General features: G+C 38.2%; 1 protein-coding gene across 6 annotated transcripts in view; it reads left to right on the forward strand.

The window, feature by feature from the left end:
- The window catches only part of DPY19L3 (dpy-19 like C-mannosyltransferase 3), a 75,112-nt gene that overhangs the window by 14,244 nt on the left and 33,269 nt on the right, over nucleotides 1-27,599 (forward strand). For all 6 annotated transcript variants that reach the window (XM_044932170.2, XM_044932171.2, XM_006056383.4 and 3 more), the window contains exons 4-8: nucleotides 11,226-11,316; nucleotides 17,537-17,658; nucleotides 18,232-18,377; nucleotides 20,314-20,437; nucleotides 20,970-21,104. In XM_044932170.2, coding sequence (XP_044788105.1) covers nucleotides 11,226-11,316; nucleotides 17,537-17,658; nucleotides 18,232-18,377; nucleotides 20,314-20,437; nucleotides 20,970-21,104 — 618 coding nt within the window. The remainder of the gene's footprint in view (nucleotides 1-11,225; nucleotides 11,317-17,536; nucleotides 17,659-18,231; nucleotides 18,378-20,313; nucleotides 20,438-20,969; nucleotides 21,105-27,599) is intronic.

Raw genomic sequence — 27,599 nt, forward strand, 5'->3', positions numbered from 1 at the left:
GCAAGAATACACAAAAGAACTATACAAAAAAGATCTTAATGACCCAGATAATCCCAGTGGTGTGATCACTCTCCTTGAGCCAGACATCCTGGAGTGTGAAGTCAAGTGGGCCTTAGGAAGCATCACTACAAAGAGAGCTAGTGGAGGTGATGGAATTCCAGCTGAGCTATTTCAAGTCCTAAAAGATGATGCTGTGAAAATGCTGCACTCAATATGCCAGCAAATTTGGAAAACTCAGCAGTGGCCAGAGGACTGAAAAGGGTCAGTTATCATTCCAATCCCAAAGAAAGGCAATGCCAAAGAATGTTCAAACTACCACACAGTTGCACTCATCTCACACACTAGCAAAATAATGCTCAGAATTCTCCAACCAAGGCCTCAACAGTACGTGAACCAAGAACTTCCATATGTACAAACTGGATTTAGAAAATGCAGAGGAACCAGAGATCAAATTGCCAACATCTGTTGGATCATTGAAAAACCAAGAGAGTTCCAGAAAAACATATGCTTTATTGACTACACCAAAGCCTTTGACTGTGTAGATCACAACAAACTGGAAAATTCTTCAACAGATGGGAACAGACCACCTTCCCTGCCTCCTGAGAAATCTGTATGCAGGTCAAGAAGCAACAGTTAGAACTGGACATGGAAAAACGGGCTGGTTCCAAATTGGGAAAGGACTACATCAAGGCTGTATATTGTCACCCTGCTTATTTAACTTATATGCAGAGTACATCATGAGAAATGCTAGGCTGGATGAAGCACAAACTGGAATCAAGATTGCTGGGAGAAATATCAATAACCTCATATGCAGACGACACCACCTTTGTGGCAGAAAGTGAAGAGGAACTGAAGAGCCTCTTGATGAAAGTGAAAAAGCTGGCTTAAAACTCAGCATTCAAAAAACGAAGATCAGGGCATCTGGTCCCATCATGGCAAATAGATGGGGAAACAGTGGCTGACTTTATTTTTCTGGGCTCCAAAATCACTGCAGATGGTGACTGCAGCCATGAAATTAAAAGACACTTGCTCCTTGGAAGAAAAGCTATGACCAACCTAGACAACATATTAAAAAGTAGAGATATTACTTTGCCGACAAAGGGCTGTCTAGTCAAAGCTGTGGTTTTTCTAGTAGTGAAATGTGGATGTGAGAGTTGGACCATAAAGAAGGCTGGAGTGCCAAAAAATGGATGCTTTTCAACTGTGGTGTTGGAGAAGACTCTTGAGAGTCCCTAGGACTGCAAGGAGATCCAACCAGTGCATCCTAAAGGAAATCAGTCCTGAATATTCATTGGAAGGATTGATGCTGAAGCTGAAGCTCCAGTACTTTGGCCACCTTATGGAAAGAACTGACCCACTGGAAAAGATCCTGATGCTGGGGAAAATTGAAGACAGGAGAAGGGGATGACAGAGGATGAGATGGTTGGATGGCATCACTGACTCGATGGATATGAGTTTGAATAAGCTCTAGGAGTTGGTGATGGACAGGGGAGCCTGGCGTGCTGCAGTCCATGGAGTTACAAAGAATCGGACACGACTGAGCAACTGAACTGAACTGAGGCAAAGAAGGACAGTGTTTCAGTGATAAACATGCAAACTACAAATAGGACTATCTGTGTATCAAATAATCAAAATATTTACAAAGCAAAAACCACAGGAGATGCAGGAAGAATGTAGAAATACATTAGTATTGAGTTTTAGTTCTTTCCCATTCATAGAAAAGCATGAGGACAAACATAAGTAAGGGGGGACCTCCCTGGTGGTCCAGCAGCTGGGAGTCCATGCGAGAAGGCCTGGGTTTCCTCCTTGGTCAGTAGCTGGGAGTCCACACTAGAGGGCCTGGGTTTCCTCCTTGGTCAGTAGCTGGGAGTCCACACTAGAGGGCCTGGGTTTCCTCCTTGGTCAGTAGCTAGGAGTCCACGCTAGAGGGCCTGGGTTTCCTCCTTGGTCAGTAGCTGGGAGTCCACGCTAGAGGGCCTGGGTTTCCTCCTTGGTCAGTAGCTAGGAGTCCACACTAGAGGGCCTGGGTTTGATCCTTGGTCAGGGAACTAGATCCCACATACTGCAATTAAGGCCCATCACAGCAAAATAAATATTTTTTTAAAATAAGGATATAAAGACCTAGTAATATTGAATATGATCTAAAGAGAGAACATACACTCATCTCCAGTTTCCACAGAACATTCACTAAAACATTGATAAATTAAGCCATAATGAAAATCTTGGTCCAAAAATACAGAAATTATATGATAATATTCTCTAATCATAGTGTGATAGCACATAGTCTTGGCTTGTTCCTGACTTGGGGCATAAAGGTCACAGTATCCCCTTTATTTAAATAAAGACTGGAGATAACTAATTAAAAAGAAAAATCAGTACCTTGAATTTTAAAAAGAATCTTTGACACAGGTAATTAAAACTGTAGAAATTACAAATGAAATCTAGAAAATATTGAAAACTATGTTTCAGAATTAATGAAAGTATTCAGAGGAAAATTTATAGCTGTTAATACTTTCATTATGAAATAAATGAATTATTCCACTTATGAAGTCTCACAACAGAAGGAAGAAGTATTAATAAAAGAAATTGTCACCTCAACAGTAGGAAAACAGTTCATAAATGAATGGTTATTTGGGGAATGAAAACTAAAGAAAGATAAAGATGTGGTAGGAAGTGAAAATATCCAAAAATTACAAAGATCATGAAATATGGTCACAGAGAAATAACCGTAAAGACCAAGAAATAACCATAAAGGCCATGAAATAAGAAAGAGCCACATGATACTATTTTATTTGATTTTATGCAAATTAGATGAGTGGGTAACATGGATGATTTTCTAGAATATAAATTACCAAAATGGCCCCAGTAAACACAAATTGTTTCTGTACATGTGATAGAGAAAACTTAAAAAACAACTACCTAACCCCACCCTCAAAATACCAGAAGCTGTTGATTTTATGAAGGAATTCTGCCAAACTCTTAAAAAATTCCACTGCTATTTGAGCTATTCTAGACCACTAAAGAGGAAGAAAATCTCCAAGATACTGTTATAAATCAAGAATTACACACTGAACCTGAGGATCAGAATGTAGCTACAGTCAGTTCTTCTTTCCACCAGTTATGATCTATAATGTCATTGAGAACCGTGAGTTAGAGAATACTGAACCATTGCTTTTAGGGAGATATGTACATGTATATAGCACACTCATATCACACAGAGGTTACAGTCTTAAATCCTAAAATCTCCTCCTGGTAGATTCTATTTTCCTTTTTTTCACAAAAGAGAAAAAATGAGGCTCAGAAGTGTTACATGAGTCGCCTGAGGCCATCCATTAATATTTGAAGGAGCTGGGATTCAAAGTTCGTCCACTGGTGCCGGAGCTGGGGCATCTTGCACTGTGCTGCTCTGCCCCTTACTGAAAGAGGAGATAGAGTTATTGGCAGATGATGCAACTATATACCTGTTCACCCCAAGAGAATCTAAAAAATGGTTACAAGCAATAAGAAAATTCAGAATATACCAGGGATTAATTACACTGAAGCGAAAATTAAATATACAGAAGCCACGATAATTTTATTTTTACGTTTGTCAAAAACTGAAATTAATAGGGAAGGAAGACTTCACATATGCCTTTTTAAAAAGTGTTGCCTGGCAGTCCTAGAACACATCCATTCAGTCCCCAGCTCTCCTGTGTGACTGTTTTAGCCTTGTCTTCCTTCCTCCTCTTTACCAGACCTTCTCCAGTCTTCACTTCAGCTAGTGGCTGCTTCCTCTTTCACCATGTAGGGAAGGAAGAAATTATTTTTCCTACTACCCACCTAGGTTCTCTGGCTGGAGCCCCATAAATTGAACTGGCAAAAGATTAACAAGAGAAAAGCAGACAAATTTCTTTAATACAAGTTTTACGAGGCACAAACACCTTCATAATGAAACGACCCAAAGAAATCCTTAAACGTTTGCATTTTTGTACTGGATTTGATGAAGAATCGAAAGTAACGGGAGAATGTGATGGTGTGTGAGCCGAGGGTAGTACACTGTGGGAAACACTGAGCAGGGCATGTTCATTCAGAGTCCTCTCAGCACCTCCATCTTCAGAGATAAGAGGTTCTTTTCCTCTCAGAAGCCACTTCTCACAAGAGTCTTAATGACGGCTTCTGGGGAGAAACGAAAGGTCAGAGTCCATTCTGCACCTGCCGTCCCTCCAGTTTCTTCAGCTTAAAGTGTTCAGTGTGCCAAGGTGCCATATTTTGAGGTAACGTGTTCTGAACTCTGTCAGCTGAGAAAGTAGAAGCAAACTGCAGAGATCGCCCGCCTGCCTCCACTCCGTAGCTGCCCACCTACTCGCCAACGTCCTGCCCCACGTGTGCCAGACCCGCGCCCCTGTCTTCCACTGATCCACATCGCTCTAGCAGTTACTTCTCTCTCACACTTTCTCCCATCCTGGAAGGAATAGTCTACTCTACCCCTCCCCCTTTCTCTTGCACTTACTGTCCCATTTTTCAGCTCATCTTAACACCAAAACCACCCCCCAAAGTTTGGTGACTGCTCATTTGTGTTCCTCTCTTCCCCTTCTCTCTCAAACCCATTCCAATCAGGCTTCACCCGTGATGTTGCACTTAAAAATGTCTGGCTAAAGTCACAGATATCCCCCAAGTTACTTAACTGTGGGCTTCCCTTGCGGCTCAGCTGGTAAATAATCTGACTGCAATGTGAGAGACCTGGGTTTGACCCCTGTGTTGGAAAGATCCCTTGGAGAAGGGAAAGGCTACCCACTCCAGTATTCTGGCCAGGAGAATTCCCTGGACTGTATAGTCCATGGGGTCACAAAGAGTCGGACACGACTGAGTGAATTTCTCACTTACTTTACTAACTGTAGTGGTCATTTCTCAGTCCTAATTTTACTTGACCTATTAGCATTTTTTTCTTGGCTCCAGTACACACAGTCTCCTGGGTTTCCTCCTGCCTCTCCAGCTGCTCCTTTGACTCCTTTACAGGCTACTCCTCAGCCTCCCTAGTGACCTCTTATTGGCAGAGAACCCTAAGAATCAGCTCCTGTATTTTTCTGTCCACCCTCAACTGCTAAGAACAGTCGGTCTATAGCTTTAAATACCATCTCTGTGGGCTTCCAAGGTGGCTCAATGGTCAAGAATCTGCCAGTGTAGGAGACGCAGGTTGGATCCCTGTGTTGGAAAGATCCCCTGGAGTAGGAAATGGTAACCCACTCCAGTATTCTTGTCTGGAAAATTCCATGGATAGAGGAGCCTGGCAGGCCGTAGCCCAGGGTGTTGCCAAGAGTCGGGCATGACTGAAGCGACCAAGCACACACGCACCATCTCTATGCTTACAGCTCCCAGATGTCCATCCGTGCTCAGACATCCCCCTGAACTTCAGACTTGTGTATTCAGGCACTTACTTGATCACCTGCATTTGTCCAATAGGCATTTTGTACTTAACTGACTTAAACACCTGACCTTCCCTGGCTGCAGGAGTTTCTCCTTAAAAACCAAATCTGTAAATAGCAACTTTGTCCTTCAGTGGCTCAGGATTTCTGTCCTTAGAGAATTCTAGTTCTTTCAAACGCCATTAAATCCTTTAGGAAATCCTATCAGTTTTCTTTCTGGCTGCGCTGTGCAGCATGCAGGATCTTAGTTTCCCCACCAGGGATTGAACTCCCCCCCCCAACCCCACATTGGAAGCATGGAGTCTTTTTTTTTTTTTTGATTGGAAGATAATTTCTTTACAATATTGTGGTGGGTTTTGCCATACATCAACTTGAATCAGCCACGGGTGCACATGTGTCCCCCCATCTTGAAACCCCACCATCAACCTCGCTCCCCACCCCATCCCTCTGGGTCGTCCCAGAGCACTGGCTTTGAGTGCCCTGCTCATGCATCGAACTTGCACTGGTCATCTATTTTACATATGGTATACGTGTTTCAATGCTGTTTTCAAATCATCCTACCCTCGCCTTCTCCCACATATTCCAAAAGTCTGTTCTTTACATCTGTGTCTCTTTTGCTGCCTTGCATATAGCGTCGTTGTTACCATCTCTCTAAATTCCATATATATGTGTTAATATTACTGTATTGATGTTTCTCTTTCTGACTTACTTCACTCTGTATAATAGGCTCCAGTTTCATCCGTCTTATTAGAACTGACTTAAATACATTCTTTTTTTATAGCTGAGTAATATTGCATTGTGTACGTGTACCACAGCTTCCTTATCCATTCGTCTGCCGATGGACATCTAGGTTGGGAAGCATGGAGTCTTAACCACTGGACCGCCAGGGAAATCTCTGTTTTCTTTTGATAGTATCTAGAATCGGATCACTGCTCACAACCTCCGCCTTTGTGTCTGCGAGGATTACTTCAGCAGCTCCCTTCCTGCTTCCCATGCTTTGCCCGTGCCCTGTGGAGTCTATCCTGAGCATAACAGCCAGTGAGATTCTTTTAGATGTTTGGCAGTGTATGTCTCTGCTCAAAACCCTTCACACTCAAACACAGCATGCCTAACACCAAACTCCTACCTCACACCTCCCTACACACCCACCTTCTAGCTCAGGGCACGAGCCCAGAGTCCATGTGCCTCCCAGACTCAGTGGTCAGCCCCCAACCCCTGCTTACATCTCAGATTCTGTCTCTGCCCCTTCAGCCTCTCTGACACGACTACCCCTCCTTTGCTCCTTCTGCTCAAACCACCCTGTCTTCTTGGTGATCTCCAGGGTGCATGTGGGCGGTTCTGACTGTTGAGCTCTCCCCTCAGACCTCCACGGGGCCCACTGCCTCACCTCGTCCAGTCTCTGGTCAGTGTCAATTCATCAATGAGACCTTCACTGCCCAGCTCCAGGGTCATAGTACCACCCCCTTCCCTTCCTATCCCTCTTCTCTACTTTCCCTTTTATGTTCTACTGGTTTATTCTCTTCTCTTCCTGCTCTGGATTATAAATTCCATGAAGGCAGAAACTTGTGCCTCTTTTGTTCCCTGCTAAATCTCCAGGCAAAAGATTGCTTATAAATTGTTGGTGGTTAGTAGGTATTTGTGGAATGAATGAATAAATGAATGGATGGATGGATGAATGAATGAGTGAATGAGGAGGATCAATTGGATTAAAAAGATAACCAATCAGAAGCACCGAACCCAGTGGGCAAGCTAGGTTTTGGGTTTTTAAAAAATATTTATTTATTTTTATTTATTTAACTGCACAGAGTCTCAGTTACAGCACGCAGGATCTTCAGTCTTTGTTGTGGCATGCAGGATCTTGCTTTTTTATTTTAGTTGCAGCATGCACACTCTTAGTCGGGTCATGTGTGATCTAGTTCCTGACCCGGATCCAACCCAGGCCCCTGCAACCTGGGAACTCGGAGTCTTAGCCACTAGACCACCTGCGATGTCTGTGAGGCCAGTTGAATGGGCAAAGAATAGTCATTCCTTTCTGTTGATACCAGTCTTTCCTTGAATAGTTATTTCCCTTTTTAAAAAATGTATTGTTCTTTCTCACTGAAACTCAAACTGCTTGGGGTCAAGGACTGAATTCTTAACACCTTTTATTTCCTCAGCAAATGAATGTCCAGTGATAAGGATAGGTAATTCTCATTTGGCTAAAAGTACTAAAGTCACTCACTTTTTTAAAAAGTCTTTTTACCTTATGCTAACATTTTTTCTTATTTATTTGATACTGTAGTATTTGCACATCTCCCCATTGAATACTCCTGCAAAGCAAGGAGTCTTTAGACCAAGTAGGGTTAATTTGCACAGTGGTAACTGGTAGAGCGGGGGAAATAATTGCTTCTGCTGAGCCCAGTGGAAGTACTGTCACTTCAGCTAGTCTAACCTGCTGACAAACACTGCTTGGCAACTGTCACATGTCACTGCTTTCATCAGCGCTAGGGCAAGAATCATCCCATTCTAACAGATGGACATGAATTTAACCAGACAATAAACTATGTATGTGCCATAAATATGTTTGCTGAGGGCATGATTCCCTGTACAGAAGTTTAAGAACAGCTGTCTTATCATGAGCTACTGTTTCTTGGTGAGATGATTTTTTAACTGAATTCTGAAAGGTTACATTTATCTTTAATGTAATCTTTAACGTTAATGTGATCTTTAATGTTAGTTTTTCAGTGGCTTCCCCACTACCAGTTGCCTAGTTAATTGGGGGGCGATTTTTATAAACAAAAGTTATTTACATGAGATTTTTAAAAGCTAATGATATGGTTTCTTTGCAAATTTGGTGTCAATTGTCTGAAAGGGCTTGTTAGCTTTTGTATGTTGCCAGGGTTTGCGTATCATTAATTGTGAGCTGTCGTTTTTTTTTCTTGATGCTTATTTCTTTTTAATACTTCTGCTAAATTACCATATAAACTACTACTTACATGGTTTTAGCTGTACAATTTCTTAAAAACGCAATCTTTTGTCTTTGTCCTCTTTTCTGTCATTATCTTCAGAGACCATGTTTTTTTTATTCTTTCAACAGTGCTTCTTCCCCTGTGGAACTTGGGCAGGTTAAAATATGAAGTATTGTATTTGTTCATTTTACAGTCTTAAAGGGTAACTTCTATTGGTGTGCATTTTCATTGGCACTATCCACCAGGCAAAGTATAAATTGCTGCATAAAAACTGGAAAAGCGTTTGAATGAGTAAAGCAGATGTTCTCCTAGCATGAAGCAGATGTAAAACTTGCAAGTGTCTGTCTAATAAAGTACAGCATTTGGTTCTATGCAGCTGGTGCTAAGATTACCAATTAATCATGTCGAAATGCATTTTTACTAATCAGGATCCCCTCTGTTCTTTACACATTCTGGGTATGTTAGAGAGAGAGATGGGGCACAGAAGTGGCTTTCTACTTTTAGTACTTTGAGCAGTGTTTCTTGTTGTTGTTTTTTTTTTCTTTTTCCTCATCTTTATGAAGTCAGTCTCCTTTTATTTCTAAAAGCGTGTCACATTGGAAGCCCCCCTACATGTGAATGGCTGGTTTGGTTCTCCAGTTTGGTTGGGCATGTGAGTTTGATGTTAGAATATTCCGCTGAAAGCAGCCATACTTTGAACACTTTAAGGCAGCAGGAGAGAAGGAAAGGAATGTAATATACTTAATGGTTTGGGTTTTTTTTTTTTTATTATTTGTATGGACAAAAACTAATATTTGCTTAATGTCAATTCCTAGCTTCTATGGTTACTTGATCAAGGAGGAGGTTGAACATTCTAGGAACAAGTGATACAATTTAGTTTTATGTTATCAAAAGCAATGGAGCAGGTTTTGCTGAAAGATTGAAGGTGAATGGATTAATGTGACTGCTAAGAAGATAAAACTTTGTAGCTATAAAAGATACAGCACAGATCAGTAGCAAATGTAAAGGCTAAAAGAGCTGTATCATTTTCTGTCCTTTTTATAAAGCAACTGTGCTCATGAAGTTACCTTTTCAGAACCTCATGGGCCTGAAATACTTGCTTTTGTGTTTTATTTCCCAAGGATAAATCTGTTTTCTATGAAAGGCAACTCAGAAGTTTTGCTACCCTGTATCTCCTGGCTTTTTAAAAAAGAGTTAATAATGATAAAATGTTAACAGTTTGTTTCAGTATCGCTAAGCGGATGTTTACACACTCTTTGAAAGTTGAGTATTTCTTCAGTGCTGTATTCATGAATTGATTTATAATACTTTTTTAAAGGGTAGGAGAAATACTTCTTTAAGTATCCTAAGGGCAAAAGGAAATACATTGAATAATTTCCAGATCTGAAGATAAATAGCATGAATGGTTCTTTTAATGAAATGTTTATTATTATTTGAAAAATAATTGGAGATGGGGAAAGCAAAGATGTGCTAAAAGAAGTTAGCAACTAGAAAGTAAGATTTTCTGAGCTTTTCTTCCCCAGTAAAGCTGCATTTGTGGAATATGGATCTGCTGTATGGGAAAAAAACATAGATGGTATTGTTTTAGACTGTATGTTACAGAACCTGGTCTTTTTAAATACTGGCGTTAAGAATCTATAATAACATAGGTTATAAAAATTTTTATTCATTTATATTGTTATATATATATATGAAATTAAGGTCTAAGAATATTAATAGGATGATTCTAGAAAGTTCCCCATGCTTGTTACCAATTGCCTCCATATTTTGTATTACTGATTTAAATCTTAAACTTCATAAAAGCATCTTGCAACCAAATTGACTAATAGCTACTACTTTAGATTTTCAGTTCTTCTAAAATTGAATACTTATATAAAAGCAGTTTAATATTTCTTATATCCATTTTCCTACAAGAAAATCTTTCCACCAAGGCTACACTTATCAGAGTACAATTCACATGTAAGGGATCTGCCCTGTTTTACTAAGAATACCTTATATTCTTAGAATAAAATGATTATCAATCTTATATAATATTATTAGCTTTTAGGCAAGTATCTAATGCAATTGTAGTTCTTTTTATCTGAGAGACTTTTTTCTATGTCCCTATTTTGTTTCTAAGTAATAGTACGTAAGAATGGTGTTTTTTTAAGATTTTAATTTGTATGAAATAAAAAAACATTAACTCCAGAACATTAACTTAAATGGAACTAGTTTTCTCCATTGTTAAAAATTACTTGTTAGAGAAAATTTTAAACATCCACAAAAATAGAATAGTAAAATCAACCCCTATAATATATACCCAGCTTCAATAATTATTAGCCTTCTGTTGCTTATTTATTTATTGAAGCATATTAATAGTTGATATATAGTATTACATAAGTTACAGGTATACAATATAGTCATTCACAATTTTTAAAGGTTGTATTCCATTTATAGTTATTACAAAATGTAGGCTATATTCCCCGTCTTATACAGTATGTCCTTATAGATTATATTTTTTTAACTTTTTGTTTTATTTTAGGGTATAGCTGGTTAACAGACAGTGTTGTGAGTTTCAGGTGAACAGTAAAGGGATTCAGCCATACATATACATATTATGTATCAAGCCTTCCATTGTCTTCTATTGGGGTATAGCTGATTAACAGACAATGTCGTGATAGTTTCAGGAGAACAGCAAAGGGACTCAGCTATACATATACATGTATGTATCAAGCCTTCCATTGTTTTTATTTGCCAACATTTCTTAAGACTATTTTGTCAGAAGTTTTTTGTTGTTTTTTTTAAGTTGTAGTTCTGTGTCCTGTTTCTACAGTGACAGTAGATGTTTAAACAAAAACTAGGTCAGGTAAACCCAATAAACCTCACTTTATTTCAGGAAGTGGAGCGAGAAATCTCATTCAGAACAGAATGTGGACTGTATTACTCCTACTACAAGCAGATGCTGCAGGCTCCTACCCTCATGCAAGGTAATGACAACCAACAGTCTTATTTAGGGTCTGCTGCATTCTTTTTAATATTCCAGCCAAAATATGCTTCTGCACTAATACATTTTAAATGTTTTATAGGGCTCGTGTAGTTTTTCTTTGTACTTGTATGCTTTTCCTTAACATAATCAATCCGTGAAGATGTTTTGCTTGGGAAGAAGTTATATATAATATTGTATGTAATTCTCCTCTCTTTGCATCTCAGCTGTACCCCATCCCAAATTATCTGTTTGCAGTTTCTTGGTTTTACTGTTGTTGTTGTTGTTGTTTTTTCATGATCATTTTGAAAAGGTCTCTGTATTTAAAAGCAGTATTGTCTGAAAACAGGAGACATTTTGGCAATACAAATGAGAATTACAGTTGTCTTTTTTGTCTCCAGTGCCCCCATTCGTTCCTTTATTTTGCAATTACCTTTTTCCTCCATTTTCTGGGTTTGTAAGTGGTTTAGTGTGTACTCTCTACCTTTACTCCATTTAATGGAACCCCCACAAAAGGCTCTCTCCTACTTAATATATGCTTTATATCCTTAATATGGGTGCAGTGACAGAGAATTGCCTTTCTCTAGGCTTTGTTTGGAATCAGGTACATTTTTGGCAAGTATTTGTCACAGGTAATGTTTTGTACTTCTAATTTCATCACAATAGGAGACTTGAAATTTTGGCCGCCTTTCATTTTAGTGCCATAAAAGTTAATCAGTTGACTCCTGTGTAGATAATCACATTCAGACATAATAAGGTGAATTACCCACCAGCCTTGCACTTAATAGTTTTAGCAGCCATTGATGACTATTGCCTATGTACATTACTTCAATAGTTACAAAAGTGACTGTCACTCCTCCTGCATTTATTACCCGAAACTCTGTTATATAGAAAACCTTTTTCTCATCAGCTATTTGGTTACCCTGAAGTAGTTTATAAAAAAAAAATGTCAGGGTAAGTGTTGATTTCTCATCCCATGTAGTTGATCCTCATTATTCATGGATTCAATATTTGCAAATTCACGTACTCACTGAAACTCACTTGTAACCCCGGAGTCAATGGTTTTGGTGCCTTCATGGTCATCCACAAGCGTGTGCACAGCAGTGACAAGTTTTAGTTGCCTGGCGTGCGTGTTCCCAGCTGAAGCGGACAAGGTGGCACACTGCTTTCATGCTCCAGCTCTCAGACCACAGAGTCCTTGTCACAGTCTGTTTAGTGCCATGTTTTTTGCATTTGGGGGCTTTTTGTTGATGACTTTGATATTTAAAGTGATCCCCAAGCATAGCACTGGAGTGCTATATAGTCTTCTTAAATGCGAGAAGGCTGTGCTCAAGGCATACGGAGAAAATACACATGTTAGATAAGCTTTGCTCAGGTGTGAATTAGAATGCTGTTGAGTTAAATGTTAATGAATCAACAAATGGTGTCTTTAGACAAAAACTCATATAAATCAAGGTCGTGTGTTGACCATTTGATGAAAACACATGACCAGAAGCTTGGAAGAACCTAACCCCATTTTTCCTACTCGTTCAGTATTGCTCAGTTTTCTTTGCAATTTTATAGAACATAACTACAGTGAGTATGAGAACTGTCCTTACTAGTTCTCAAAATTATGAGTTGCTTCTCTAGCATTCTCTAAAGCAGTGGTTCTTATTGAAGGGCAGTTGTTGTCCCTGGGGGACAACGAGAATGTCCAGAGATCTTTTGATAGTTGCAATTTAGAGGGGAGGGAGTGAGTGTGCTACTGGAATTTAGTGAGCAGAGGGCAGAGATATTTCTAAACATCGTGCAATGCTCAGGACGGTCCCCCGAACAAAGAATTATCAGGACTAAAATATCAAAATACAGGTAGTGCTGAAGTTGAGAAACTCTGCTCTACTGGTGAATAATGAGTATTTTCTAAGTATCACTGTGAGCGCAGTAGTTGATATTTCAGTTCATTTAAGTCATTTGTTAAGATTATTCTTTTGGAAGTGTACAACTCGTTAATGGGTTTGCAGTCAAGTATCACTCAACTACAGTGGTTACCAATTTATGACCAATCTTGTCTCCTCACTACCCCCCACCCTCAACCTGGATTATTTTGGAGTAATTCCAGGACCTCATATTGCTTCATCTGTAAATATGTCAGTATATTTCTCTAAAGAATGGCAACTCCTTTTTGTAAATATAACCAAGTTGTCATTGTCATAAATAAGAAATGACTTAGTATCAAATATCCACTCAATATTCTCATTTTCCTGATTGTCTTACAGATTTTTGATGTAGTTTTTTGAGATCCAAGTAAAGCTCATCCACTGCAATCTTTTGCTGTGTCTCTTTCTTTTTAAACTATAGATTTCTTGCCATCGTTCTTTCTTGTAATTCCTTGTTGAAAACAAACACGGATTGCTCTGTCTGCGAGTTTTCCACCTGCTGGGCTTTGTGGGAGCCCCAATGGCTGCATTCAGTGTTTTTCTGTTGTCTGAATTTCTTCTTGATTGGCAGTTAGATCCAGAGTCTTGCCCAGATTTAGGTTCTGCTTTTTGGCAAGAATTCTTTATAGGTGGTGTTGTACAGTTCCACATCAGGGAATGCACAATTCTTTCTTTTGGAGTTAGGCCTCAGCCATCCATTACTGAATTCTCAGCTTTTCACATACTGGTTTGGCACCACTGATGATCACTACCGAAATCTGTTCATTGTGTCATGACTGTAACATGGTGATAATCTAAGTCTATAATTCCTACCATCGTTATCAGATGGAATTCCTCTCTAAAGAAAAACATTTTCTCAACTATTTGGCAACCCAGAATTTTAATTCCTAAAGGAAAGATGGGAGAAGTACTGATCCTTTCCCTTTGTTGTAGAATGAGTTACATCTCTCGCATCCCCTCAAGGCTTGCTTTCTTAAATATCACCATAAATGCATGGATTTCTAACATATTTGATGTGTTTCAATCTTTTGCATTATTCTTCTTACAACAAACTGTCCGATCTTTGGCCAGTGGGATCAGCTTCTGTCTCTCTGATATGACTCCTGTAGTCTTTGCAGACCCCCTTGTTTTTGGCATGACATGTCCTTTCAAACCCATTTTGTGTGTTTCCTACCCCTGGCTTAGAATCAGCTGTTTCTCCAGAGGAGCCCCAGTCCTCTTTCATGGCTATTTAGAGACCACATTCTGGGTACTCAAGGCCCTTACTGCTGCTAGGTTGGTCTTTGTTTCCAGACCATTTTAGTGAGCAGAGCTAGGAAATGTGATTTTTTTTTTCCCCCTGAGAGAAAATATGAATATAGCTATTTTTAGTTCAAATTTAGAACAAGGTTTTACTTTTTCAACTTTATATTTGTATCTTTTTTAAGTCAAAAATTTTGACTTCTTATGACATTAACATCACTTATCTATTTTTTGCTGCTGTGTATAATACTTATAGTGTAGAAATGATAATATTGCTACCAACAGTGTGACTGCCTGAAAAACAAAGCTGTCTTTGTAATTCTTTTTTATTTTTGTATTTTTTGTTTGTTTGGTTTTTGTCTTTGGCCACACCGTGTGACTTATGGGACCTTAGTTCCCTGGCCAGGGATTGAACCTGGACCCATGGCAGTGAGAGCATGGATTCCTAACCACTGGGGCACCAGGGATTTTTGTCCTTAGGATGTAGCCTCATAGAATTTTATAGTCACATTTCTCTATTCTCAAGAACACTGGAAAGAGGTTTTTGTTTTTGTTTTTGTTTTTAATACCAACTCAGTAGGTATCTTTGTTTTATCTTGCTTTTGGTTTTCAGGGATTGCTTTGTAAAACATTTTTATATATATTTTTATACTTATTTTTAAAATGTTTACATGGTTCCTAAGTCAAAACTATAAAACAGGGAGCATTCAGGAAAGTCCCCCTCTCATCTCCACCCTGTTTCTTTTCTTACTCTTAAGGTAACTATTTTTATTAGTTTTTGGTTTATTATTCTACAGTTAATATTTTCAGTGTAAGCAAGTATTTTATATATTCTTATTTTCCCTTTTACTTATAAAAATCCCTGCTTACTGAACACACTGTTCTTTATTTTGCATTTTTTTTTACTTGACTGAAATCTTCATCACTCTGTAGTAGAATATCATGATATTCCTTATTTATTTACTTACTTACATTCTTGCAGTGGCACAGTAGTCCTTTGTGTGGGTAACCACATTTTATTCGGGTAGTCTTCTTGTCTGCTCCATCCATGGGATTTTCTAGGCAAGAGTACTGGAGTGGCTTACTATTACCTTCTCCGGGCCAAATTCTCTTACATAAGGATTATATCATTTTGCCTTCGCAGCTACACTGTATGAAAGTGCCTTCAGTTCAGTCACTCAGTCATGTCCGACTCTGTGACCCCATGGACTGCAGCACACCAGGCTTCCCTGTCCATCACCAGCTCCTGGAGCTTGCTCAAACTTATGTCTATCAAGTTGGTGATACCATCCAACCATCTTATCCTCTGTTGTCCCCTTCTCCTCCTGCCTTCAATCTTTCCCAGCATCAGGGTCTTTTCCAATGAGGCAGTCCTTTGCATAAGGTGACCAAAGTACTGGAGCTTCAGCTTCAGCATCAGTCTTTCCAATGAATATTCAGGGTTGATTTCCTTTAGGAATGACTGGTTTGATATCCTTGTCGTACAAGGGACTCTCAAGCATCTTCTCCAATAACACAATTCAAAAGCATCAATTCTTCAGCACTCAGCATTCTTTATGGTCCAACTGTCACATCCATACTTGACTATTGGAAAAACCATAGCTTTGACTAGATGGACCTTTGTCAGCAAAGTGATGTCTCTGCTTTTTAATATGCTGTCTAGGTTTGGCATAGCTTTTCTTCCAAGGAGCGAGTATCTTTTAATTTCATGGCTGCAGTCACCATGTGCAGTGATTTTGGAGCCCAAAAAAATAAAGTCTGTCACTGTTTCCATGGTTTCCCCATCTATTTGCCATGAAGTGATGGGACTGGATGCCATGATATTCGTTCTTTGAATGTTGAATTTTAAGCCAGCTTTTTCACTCTCCTCTTTCACTTTCATCAAGAGGCTCTTGTTCCTCTTCGCTTTCTGCCATAAGGGTGGTGTCATCTGCATATCTGAGGTTATTGATATTTCTCCCAGCAATTTTGAATCCGGTTTGTGCTTTCTCCACTAGGCATTTCGCATGATGTACTCTGCATCTAAGCAGGGTGACAGTATACAGCCTTGACACACTCCTTTCCCTTATAGGCTCACTAATAGAATATATTGTCAAGCTTCTTGATTGTTTCCAAGCTGGTAGTTGAGAAGTGTTATCTCAGTGAAGTTTTAATTTGCATTTCTAGTAGGGGTAAGGTTGCATCTTTTCAAATGTGTAAGAACTGTGTGCATGTTCTTCTGTGAACTGTCTATTCATACCTTCTGTTGAATAGTCGACTTGGTTACAGTAACAGGTGACCAAATTATAGCAGTGGAATTGTTTAACAACAGATTTATTTCTCACTCTTATTATCCAACCCCTATGTGGAACATACTGTTATCACAGCAGAGGGAAAAGCAAGGTTGCTAGTGGAAACATGTTGGATTCTGGAAATATAGTGGAAACAGTAGATTCTGCTGATATGACCTCTGTCACATCCACTCACATGCCATTGCTCAGAGCAAGTCATATGGCCAAACCCCTCCCAGGGGAGTAAGGGAGGCTTCATGTATTCTCCCCAAGGAGGTCCTAACAGGCCCTGTGACAGGAAGGCAGGGCAGGAAAATATAAAATCCTCTTGTGCAAATTTCTGTAGAAGATTCTCTCACATCACGAAAGTTATAATTTACTTATGTTTGTGTAAACATTTAAACAAGTGTCCATGTGATATATGGGGGGTAAGCTCTGTGTGGGTGGTGGTGGTGTTTAGTCGCTAAGTCGTGTCCGACTCTTTTGCAACCCCATTTACTGTAGCCTGCCAGGCTTCTCTGTCCATGGAGTTCTCCAGGCAAGAATACTGGAGTGGTTGCTGTGCCCTCTTCCAAAGGATCTACCCAACCCAGGGATCAAACCCCCATCTCCTGCATTGCATTTCAGGTGGATTATTTACCGCTGAGCCACCTGGGAAGCCCAAGGTTTTTTGGATAGGACTATATTATATCCCCAATATCTAGCACATTCTCTGACATATACTAAAGAATCTATGAATAGTTTTGAATGAATAATTATAATTATCTTTTCCTGAATTTTCAAATATTAATCTTAGGTTTTCGTGGCTTAATATATGATAACAAAACGGAATCTATGAGGACAATTAACCTCCTTCAACGAATGAATATTTACCAAGAGGTTTTTCTCAGTATTTTATATAGAGTTCTACCCATACAGGTACGTTGTGATCTGTGACATTGAATTTAATATCCGATGAAAGTCAAAGTGTTGAATTGTTTTTCTGATCTTCAGCTGTCTTGATATAAAAACAACAGTATGCTAATTTTCTGTTTACATATTGTGAATTTTACTTTTTATTTATATTTTATAAGATATTTTTACATATAGATACTTCGAGGCTTATAAGTGCGCAGTTTGAAAGCTGCTAAATATTTTCAACTGGAAATGTGTAATCACTCCTCATTTACCTTTGAATTAAAAAAAAAAAAAAAAACCTGGAAGATTAGCAGATCACAGTGACCCTGCTCACCTAAATAAGGGAATGCTAGACAAAATTAGGTGTAAAACTTTTCTGAAGCCAAAGTGCTCAGGAACTTCCTTCTTCTGCTCTTGATACTGAGAAAGAAGGCTGCTAGCGCACTTTTACATGGGAAGGAGTGATGTGTGCTTGTTTCTTGGAATTAATACCAAACTTCTAAATACTCAATTTCTACTTGCATGTTTTTTAAGTGGCAATGAGTAGGAGTAGGAGTTCTGTAACAAACATTTTTTTATCATTCCCTTTTACAGAAATATATAGAACCAGTTTATTTTTATATTTACACCTTATTTGGACTCCAAGCAATTTATGTCACAGCTCTTTACATAACCAGCTGGCTCCTGAGTGGTACGTGGCTTTCAGGACTGTTAGCAGCCTTCTGGTACGTCACAAACAGGTGAGTTGGAATCAGTATTCCTTTCTCCCTTTCTAAAATGTAAGTTTACAAAATGAAGTTACTTCATTTCCAGTTTAAAGAAGGTTGTTCTTCCATGTGTGAGAGTATTTTCTCTTTGGGGAAGCCCTGGTGGCTCAGCAGTAAAGAAGCCACCTGCAGTGCCGGAGACATGGGTCTGATCCCTGGGTTGGGAAGATCCCTTGGAGAAGTAAGTGGCAACCGCCTCCAGTATTCTTGCCTGGAAAATTCCATGAACAGAGGAGCCTGGCATGATACAGTCCATGGAGTTGAAAAAGAATCAGATACGACTTGGTGACTAAACAACCACCATTTTCTCTTTGGGTTACCTCATGAAGTTTTTATTTAGTAACATAGGAAGTCCTACTTCTGTATTAATATATCTACACCTGAGGAACAAAACATTGAATTGTAAGTCAAGAGAATCATCTATAATAGTCCCAATTGTGTTACTAACTTGCTGTATGATTAATATTTCTCTAGTCATAAATCTCATTTCTTAAAACATTTGATAATATCTTTATTATCAACCTCAATAAAATTGTGTGGAGCTCCTAATTAGCAAAGCATAGAGCACTGTACAAATGTAAGGAAGTTCTTACATTATTTAATTAATATATATTAATTTCCAAATACCAGAGCATTCTGAAATAGCATTTTTACAAAACATATTCAAGATATATCGAATTATTGCCTGACCCGTAAAAGCAACATCAATATTCAGTATCAGTCTTAAAATTTGAACATGAGTTCAAATACTAGTTAAACCTCAACAAATTACTTTTTATTATAACATTATTGAGTGGTTACTATATGCCAAGCACTTTACATTAGTGCTTTATATTATTATTTTAGCAACCTTATAGTGTAGGTACTATTATTACTATTTCAGAGATGAAGTAATGGAAGCTTAAAAGGTTGAGTTTTATAGTATATATTATATATATAAATATATGTAAAAGGTTAAGTTATATGCATAGACATGTATATGAGACTATTTAATAGGCATATATATTTATATAGAAAGGTATACACACACACACACACACACACACATGCTAAGTTTTAATCAGAATTCAGATGCAAAGTGTGAGACTGCTGTGTTATGCTGCTGCTTAACATTTTAATCTAACATATAATTCCTGCTGAAAGTCAAATTTGCTTCTATTAAAAGTAAATAAAAGACATTTGTTGGAAACCTAGTGTGTGTAGGAATGGTTCTTGGTACTGGGTGTACAAACTTGAAAGCTATTCTTGCCCTCTGGGGGTTCACATTCTAGGGGGGGTGTGGGTCAAGCAGTTTTTACCAGTATTTTTTAAATTTATTTATTTTTTATTGAAGGGTAAGTGCTTTACAGAATTTTGTTGTTTTCTGTCAAACCTCAACGTGAATCAGCCATAGGTATACATATATCCCCTCCCTTTTGAACCTCCCATCTCCCTACCCCGCCCCACCCGTCTAGGTTGATACAGAGCCCCTGTTTGAGTTTCCTAGGCCATACAGCAAATTCCTGTTGGCTATCTATTTTACATATGGTAATGTAAGTTTCCATGTTACTCTTTCCACACATCTCACGCTCTCCTCCCCTCTCCATATGTCCATAAGTCTATTCTCTGTTTCTCCATTGCTGCTCTGTAAATAAATTCTTCAGTTCCATTTTTACCAATTATTAATCAATGACAAAATTAAGACTCGAGTATGAAACACTGCCAGTTCTACCCCTGTCTACCTGTGGACAGGTTATTAAATTTTCCCAATGACAGTTTTATGTTACAGGGATGATGATAGGGACAAATTATTGAGAACCAAGAACCAAAATCTAAATACACTTAATGTAACACGTCTTTCACTTCAGGAAATCTTCGAGGTAGTGATAGTAAAAATTACCCCTTTGGCGTTTGTGTTTTCCGTGTGCAGAATAGATACCACAAGGGTGGAGTTTACCATCCCCCTGAGAGAGAATTGGGCGCTGCCATTCTTTGCAATCCAGATAGCAGCAATTACATACTTCCTGAGACCAAACTTACAGCCTCTTTCTCAGGTAAGTTTTTACAATCCTTTGTGTCTATTCTTAGTTCTCCAGTTTTATCTTAGAAGCTTCAGAAAATGTGATGTTCGTAGTGTCCCAGTGTCCGTTGATAGTTCTTATTCCACGACTAGTTTTTTAACTTGAGTTAAATTTTTTTTCCAAGCCTTTCCCTACTTTACAAAGAAAATGTTTTCATTTTCGATGTTAAAAATGTTCTTTGTATCATCTGCCCTTAAATAGTTGCAGCAAACCCACACACAATTTCTGCAGAGCTGTCAGAAGCGATTGCTCTTGAGATGTGACTTGCTGCACTATCGCCTCCATAATAATATGGAGTACACATACTGTATGTGAATATTTATATGCAAAGTGTCACTTTGGGATATTTAGAGCATAAGTAACAAATGCAAGAGTTTTCAGAGCAACATTTTATAGTTTTTTTTCTGTTTTGTTTGTAGAGATATTGGCTGCTCTTGAGAACACTTGTCTGAGAGGCTTTTTATTAGTAGAGACGTGTAAATTATATAAGATTTTCTTTTTACAGAGGCTGACACTTCTTGCCATTTTCATATCAACTTTTCTCTTTAGTCTAACATGGCAATTTAATCAGTTTATGATGCTGATGCAAGCATTAGTGCTGTTCATACTGGACTCCCTAGACATGTTGCCAGCAATGAAGGTAAGCTTTGCTTTCTTTTCTCAGTTGAGATGGTCAGTGTTTAATATCATTGTTTTATATCATAGAATGAGCTCAAAATATGCACATGCCTAATGATAAAGTTGAAGCTGCTTCTTAACTGTAATGTAAATATGTTGTGGTCAGTTGAAGTTGAATAATTTATACAGCCTAGTTTGATGATTTTAACTTTTATCTTGCTTATTTTACATTAAAAGACATATTTATTTGGAGCACAAGTATCTGAGTCAATTGTCCTTTATAGAGTTTACTTAAATGTTAAAATATAGGATAGCTGTTTTAAAATGTGTTACTGTGTATTACCCCATCCTTTCTCCCCCCAAGGGAATCAGTGGATGTATAACAACTTTTCTGTGGTACTTTATAAAATGTTCATAGTAACGTTTACCAGTGTGGGATCTGAATCCCTGTTGATTGGCCAGAGGCCACCTATGAAATAAGGAAATTATGAAGGAAACCGTTGTTTGTCTCCCAGTGTGTGCTGCTGTCATTTAACTGCATGGCTTTTGTCACGTGCAGAACTATGTTATGATGTGTATAATTTTAAGTTGCTCATAGTTACTATTCTAAAGTAACAGTAACTTAAGTATTTCCCAAGTACAATGAAATATTATCTCCAGACCTAGGGCAGCAATATAATCTCATAGAGAAGAGTTGAGCTCACATATTCCATGTCAGAAGAGGTGTAGCAATCGTTGAAAACTGACTGAATCTGAATTAGGAAACATTAAAATCAGTCCGCACAGAAAACACAGGTGGGAACCCATATAAGATGTCTCATCCATTAGGAGTTTGCCATCTAACTTGGAAAATGAAGATGTCTATACAATTAGATGTCTAATATATACATCTATATATCTCTTTTTATATATATAGATAGATAGACGTCAATTTGTAGTAATACTAAGCACTAGCATTAGTGAACCAAAATCACTGCAGATGGTGACTGCAGCCATGAAATTAAAAAAGACGCTTACTCCTGGGAAGAAAAGTTATAACCAACCTAGATAGCATATTGAAAAGCAGAGACATTACTTTGCCAACAAAGGTCCGTCTAGTCAAGGCTATGGCTTTTCCAGTGGTCATGTATGGATGTCAGAGTTGGACTCTGAAGAAAGCTGAGCGCCGAAGAATTGATGCTTTTGAACTGTGGTGTTGGAGAAGACTCTTGTGAGTCCCTTGAACTGCAAGGAGATCCAACCAGTCCATCCTAAAGGAGATCAGTCCTGGGATTTCTTTGGAAGGAATGATGCTAAAGCTGAAACTCCAGTACTTTGGCCACCTCATGCGAAGAGTTGACTCATTGGAAAAGACTCTGATGCTGGGAGGGATTGGGGGAAAGAGGAGAAGGGGACGACAGAGGATGAGATGGCTGGATGGCATCACTGACTCCATGGACGTGAGTCTGAGTGAACTCCGGGAGTTGGTGATGGACAGGGAGGCCTGGCGTGCTGCGATTCATGGGGTCGCAAAGAGTCGGACACGACTGAGTGACTGAACTGACTGACTGAACTGAAGCACTAGAAGTCTAGAAGAAGAAAGTTATTTTTAGGCTAAAAAGGTTTCACAGAAATGAGATGCTTGAGCTGGACAAAAAATGAAGAGAGTATAATTTGGATGGAATGTGAGAAAGCAAAATAAAGAAGGTAAAATACAGTAAAGAAAGCAGGTGGATAAATGGGAAAAGAATCAAAAAAGAATGGATACTGATATGGGTATAACTGAATCACTTTGCTGTACACCTAATAACCAACACATCATTGTTAATCAAGTAAACTCCAACATAAAATAAAAATTTTAAAATTTAGAAAAAATTAAAAAAGAAAGCAGGTGGATAAGCGAAAGCTAAAACGTATATGTGTGTATATGTATATGTGTGATATTGGATAATAATAATGAAACCCATGTGCCTGTAAAAGCTATATGTACAAATGAAGCTGAGTCCATTCCTGTTGGTTTATATTTGCTTTCCTGTTAACTCTTTATACTTTGCTCATGGAGACTTGCAAGTTAAGGGGAAGGAGTGCCTAGATGCCTCTGTATTGCTCCTTGTCATACACTCCTAGGCCAGTTGGTTTCTTCATATCACTCCCCCCACCCCCAACAAGTACATTCAAAAGAACACTGTACACTTTAACATAAATAAATTGATTTATTAATTAATGGAAGAAGAAATTAAAAAATAAATAATGAGCAATTTTGAAAATATAACTATTAAGTTTTTTTGTAGTATATAATTTTCTCTAGTGTATTTTTACAGTAAGTATCAAAAGCCCAAGAAAATGTGTTTGTCTTTTCACCAGACTTTCACGTCTTGAAATTTATCATAAGGAAATAATCAAAGATGTTCATTTTAGTTGTATTGTAATAAGAAAAGTCTGGAAATGACCCAAGTCAATAGCAATAGAGTATTGTTAAATGAACATGTCTTAACTATGTAACAGAGTATTATATATAACCATATATATAATCCTTCTCCCTTTTTTCAAAAGTAAAACATGTATATAGAAAGGAAAGTTTCCAGAAATATATACATTAAAGTATTAACAGTCATCTGATCCCGTGGGTGGGGAACATCTCCTGAGGAAGGAAATGACAGTCCACTCTAGTATTCTTGCCTGGGAAATCCCGTGGACAGAGGAGTCTCGTGGGCTATAGTCCATGGGGTCACAAAAGAGTCAGATATGACTTAGCAACTAAACAACAACAAAATGTGCTTAGTACTCTTATTTTCTTTTTGTTCTATAGATCTCTTGAATTTTCCATAATGAACATTTATTATTTTTTTTAATTTGAAAACAATAAAAGATACAATTTTGGCACACACTCAAAACTAAAGAATAATACAGCGGATTTATTTTATTTTCAGTTCTAAACTTCACCGAACTTTTCATATTTGAAACTCTGTTGGTGTTAGAAGTAGTATCAGAATTTAAGAAGGAACAGTATCATAATGAAAGGATCCTGGCTTATCATACCAAGTTGCTACTATCAGTTCTGAAAATAACTAGCTCTTTAAGCTTTGTCAACTGATATAAGTTCTTGGAGCCTTAGTTTCTTCATAAACTGGATTCATGATCTCTAATCATGTCACATGGGAAAGAGTCAGAATAATTGATACAGAAAAAGATAATACAAATTCAGAGCCTGATGTGGTGATAAAAAATTATCTTTTTCAGTACGTGTCATCTTTTCATGGATGATGGAAAGTCTCTTACCATCAGAAGTGAAGTTTTCAGTGAGAAATGTGTACAGAATTTAAAAGTATAAAATAGAACAGTAAATGTTATTATTAAGCATGTAATTAATTCTGTTCCGTTACTAAGAATATAGAGATTGCCTATTGTGAAAACAAGACACATTAGTGATTAATACCTGGGAGGCAATTTTAAAATACTCAATAAATTTCCAGATAAAATGAAGTAAACGCACTTCTCCTTATTCCTCCTCCTACGTACAATTAAAAGCAGCCCTAGATGTTATATAAAAAACAAACATAAGATTTTGAGAGGTGGAGAAAAGAAAGTAGACTGTGCCTAGAGACCTCAAGACCAAAGGAAAAACATGACAGTGAGTTCCCTCAATTTTCTCTTTGCTGTATTTATCTCAGACTAAGTACTAGAGAAGTTAACAACCAGGAAATACTAATGGATTCAGAGGGGGAAAAAAGCCTCAAGAAAAGGGTGAAGCATGAATGCCACATGGAGAACCTCCAACTTCTAACTATTGGTAATAAGACATCCCTTCCTCTCTTTGCCAGGATGGTGTCAACAGATGCCTTATGGGGAGCCTAAACTTTCATCTTCACCTTGCAGTAATGAGATACCCCCTTAAAAGTCAGCAGAGGTCAAATGGGCACCCTGGACAGCCAGATTCATCTGGAAATAATGAGACAGCATCCCTCTTCCCTCAGTGGCATGAGGCTGGGATGGTATCAGGAGGTCTGCTGACAATGAAGGTTTACAGAAGGTTCCAAGATCCATAATATCATATGGTACAATTGAAGATCATTTATTAAACTAAGAACCAGGAAAATCTCTTGAATGAGCAGGGATCAACAGGTGGCAACACCAAGACACACAAAAGTTGAATTATCTGACAAGGAATTTAAAGCAGCCATCATAAAACTGTCACTGAGCAATTACAGATGCACTTGAAACAAATGAAAAAATAAAAACTCTCAACTGAGATTTAAAAGATAAAAAGAGGAAGCAAATGAAAATTTTACAACTGAAAAATTCCAATAATGAAAGTAAAAATCTCAGAAGATCAATTCAGCAGTGGACTGGAATGGTCAGAGGAAGGAATCAGTGAACTTGAAGATAGGACAATTTAGAAATTAACTAATTTGAACATGAAAATAGACTGGAAAAAGTGAACAGAGCCTCAGAGACCTGTGGGACCATAGCAAGAACTTGAATTCATGTCATCAGAACCCCAAGAGGAGAGAAGGAGCATTAAACTGGAAAAAAAAAGTATGTGAAAAAATACATTTGTGAAGGAATGATCAAAAACTTTACATATTTGAGAAAACCTACAGAATCAAGAAGTTGAGCTAATGTCGAATAGTATAAACCAAGTAAATCAATGCCAAGATGCATCATAATCAAACTTCTGAAGACTAAAGATTTTTCTGTGAAATCAGTCCGAGAAAAATGATAGTGATGGGGTAAATCAATTTGAATGACAGCGGATTTCTCATCAGAAACCATGGTGCTGAAAGAAAACAATGGTCAACTCAGAGTCTTATACACAGCCAAAATATCTTTCAGGAAAGACAGAGAAAGCAAAACATTCTCAGATGAAGGAAAACTAACAGAATTTCTTACCAACAGACCTACTGTTTTTAAAAAATGGTAAATGTTCTTGAAACAGAAGGAAATGATAAAAGGAGACAGATTTTAAGATCTAGCATAGCAATAATTACCTAGGGCTTCCCTGGTGGCTCAGATGGTAAAGGGTCTGCCTGAAGTGCAGGAAACCTGGGTTCAGTCCCCAGGTTGAGAAGATGCCCTAGAGAAGGGAATGGCACACCACTCCAGTATTCTTGCCTGGAGAATTCCATGGAGAAAAGAGCCTGGTGAGCTACAGTCCACGGGGTCACAAAGAGTCAGAGACGACTGAGCTATTAACACACACTTGCTACTAACACACACATAGCAATGAAATACAAAAATTTGAAGAGATGGGTTAAAGCAGATTAAAAACACACAACCAAAATGTTTTGTGTAAGAAATTCACTTCACACAAAGCAAACAGTATAGGAAGATTGAAACTAAAAGAGTTGGAAAAGATAACACCATTGCAAATATTAACCAAAAAAAGTAGGAGTGGCTATATTAATACCAGATGAAGTAGGCATGAGAACAAAGGAAATTACCAGAATACTGTATATTGAAAAAAGTATTCATCTACCAAGAAGACATGAGAACTCTAAATGCATATGTACTAAACAACAGGGCCACAATATATATGAAACAGAAACTGACAGAACTATAAAGGAGAAACGGACAAACCTACAGACAGGGTTGAGGACATCCGCAACCCTCTCAACAATTGAGAACCAGATAGAAGTCATTAAGGATGTAGCACTGAGCAACACCATCAACCAACAGGCTCTAACTAACATTTATAGAACACTCCACCCAACAACAGCAGAATACCCAATGGATTGAATCAATGGGTTCAAACTAGAAATCATACAAAAGGTAGGAAACTTTCCAAACTTGGAAACTAAATAGTGCACTTCTAAATAATCTATGGGTCAAAAAGGCAGCCTTGAGAAAACAGTGAATTCAGTGACCACAAAAATGCAACACATCAAACCTTTTGGGGTGCAACTAAAGCAGCACTAGCAGAGAAACGTGTAGCACTGCATACTTACATACTTACGGTACTTACAAAGAGGAAAAAATCGCAATTATAACCAAGCTGTCAACTTGTTGTTCAGTCACTAAGTTGTGTCTAACTCTTTGCAACACCATGGACTGCAGCATGTCAGGTTTCCGTGTCCTTCACTGTCTCCCAGAGTTTGCTCAAACTCATGCCCATTGAATTGGTGATGCTTTCCAACCATCTCCTCCTCTGTTCATCCCCTTTTCCTAAGTGAGGAATATGCTATGCACGGGCCTGTACTATAATTAACAGGGCTTCTTTGAAAAAGAATGACTTTCTTATCACCCCTTATCACCCCCAGACGAAGGGCCAGGAGCAGTAAAAAGTATATCATGGAAAGACATCTTGAAAACAAGATGTTGAAGTATTGATGTGACTGATGGAAAACCTTTAGTGACTGTTCCAGTAACCAGAGCCTTGAGGGCATTGCTGAGAAAGGTCGTCACTAACCAAAGAGGCTAAACAAAGTCATTAAAGGCCTGAAGGCTTGACATTGGGGACTGTGCATTGGGTATCTTTATCCCCAATCTGAGATTGTAAAGAACAGATATCTCTAGAGTAGGAAGAAAGTAGAGAAGGAAG

The sequence above is a fragment of the Bubalus bubalis genome, chromosome 18 (genome assembly GCF_019923935.1).
Source record: "Bubalus bubalis isolate 160015118507 breed Murrah chromosome 18, NDDB_SH_1, whole genome shotgun sequence".
Taxonomy (NCBI): domain Eukaryota; kingdom Metazoa; phylum Chordata; class Mammalia; order Artiodactyla; family Bovidae; genus Bubalus; species Bubalus bubalis.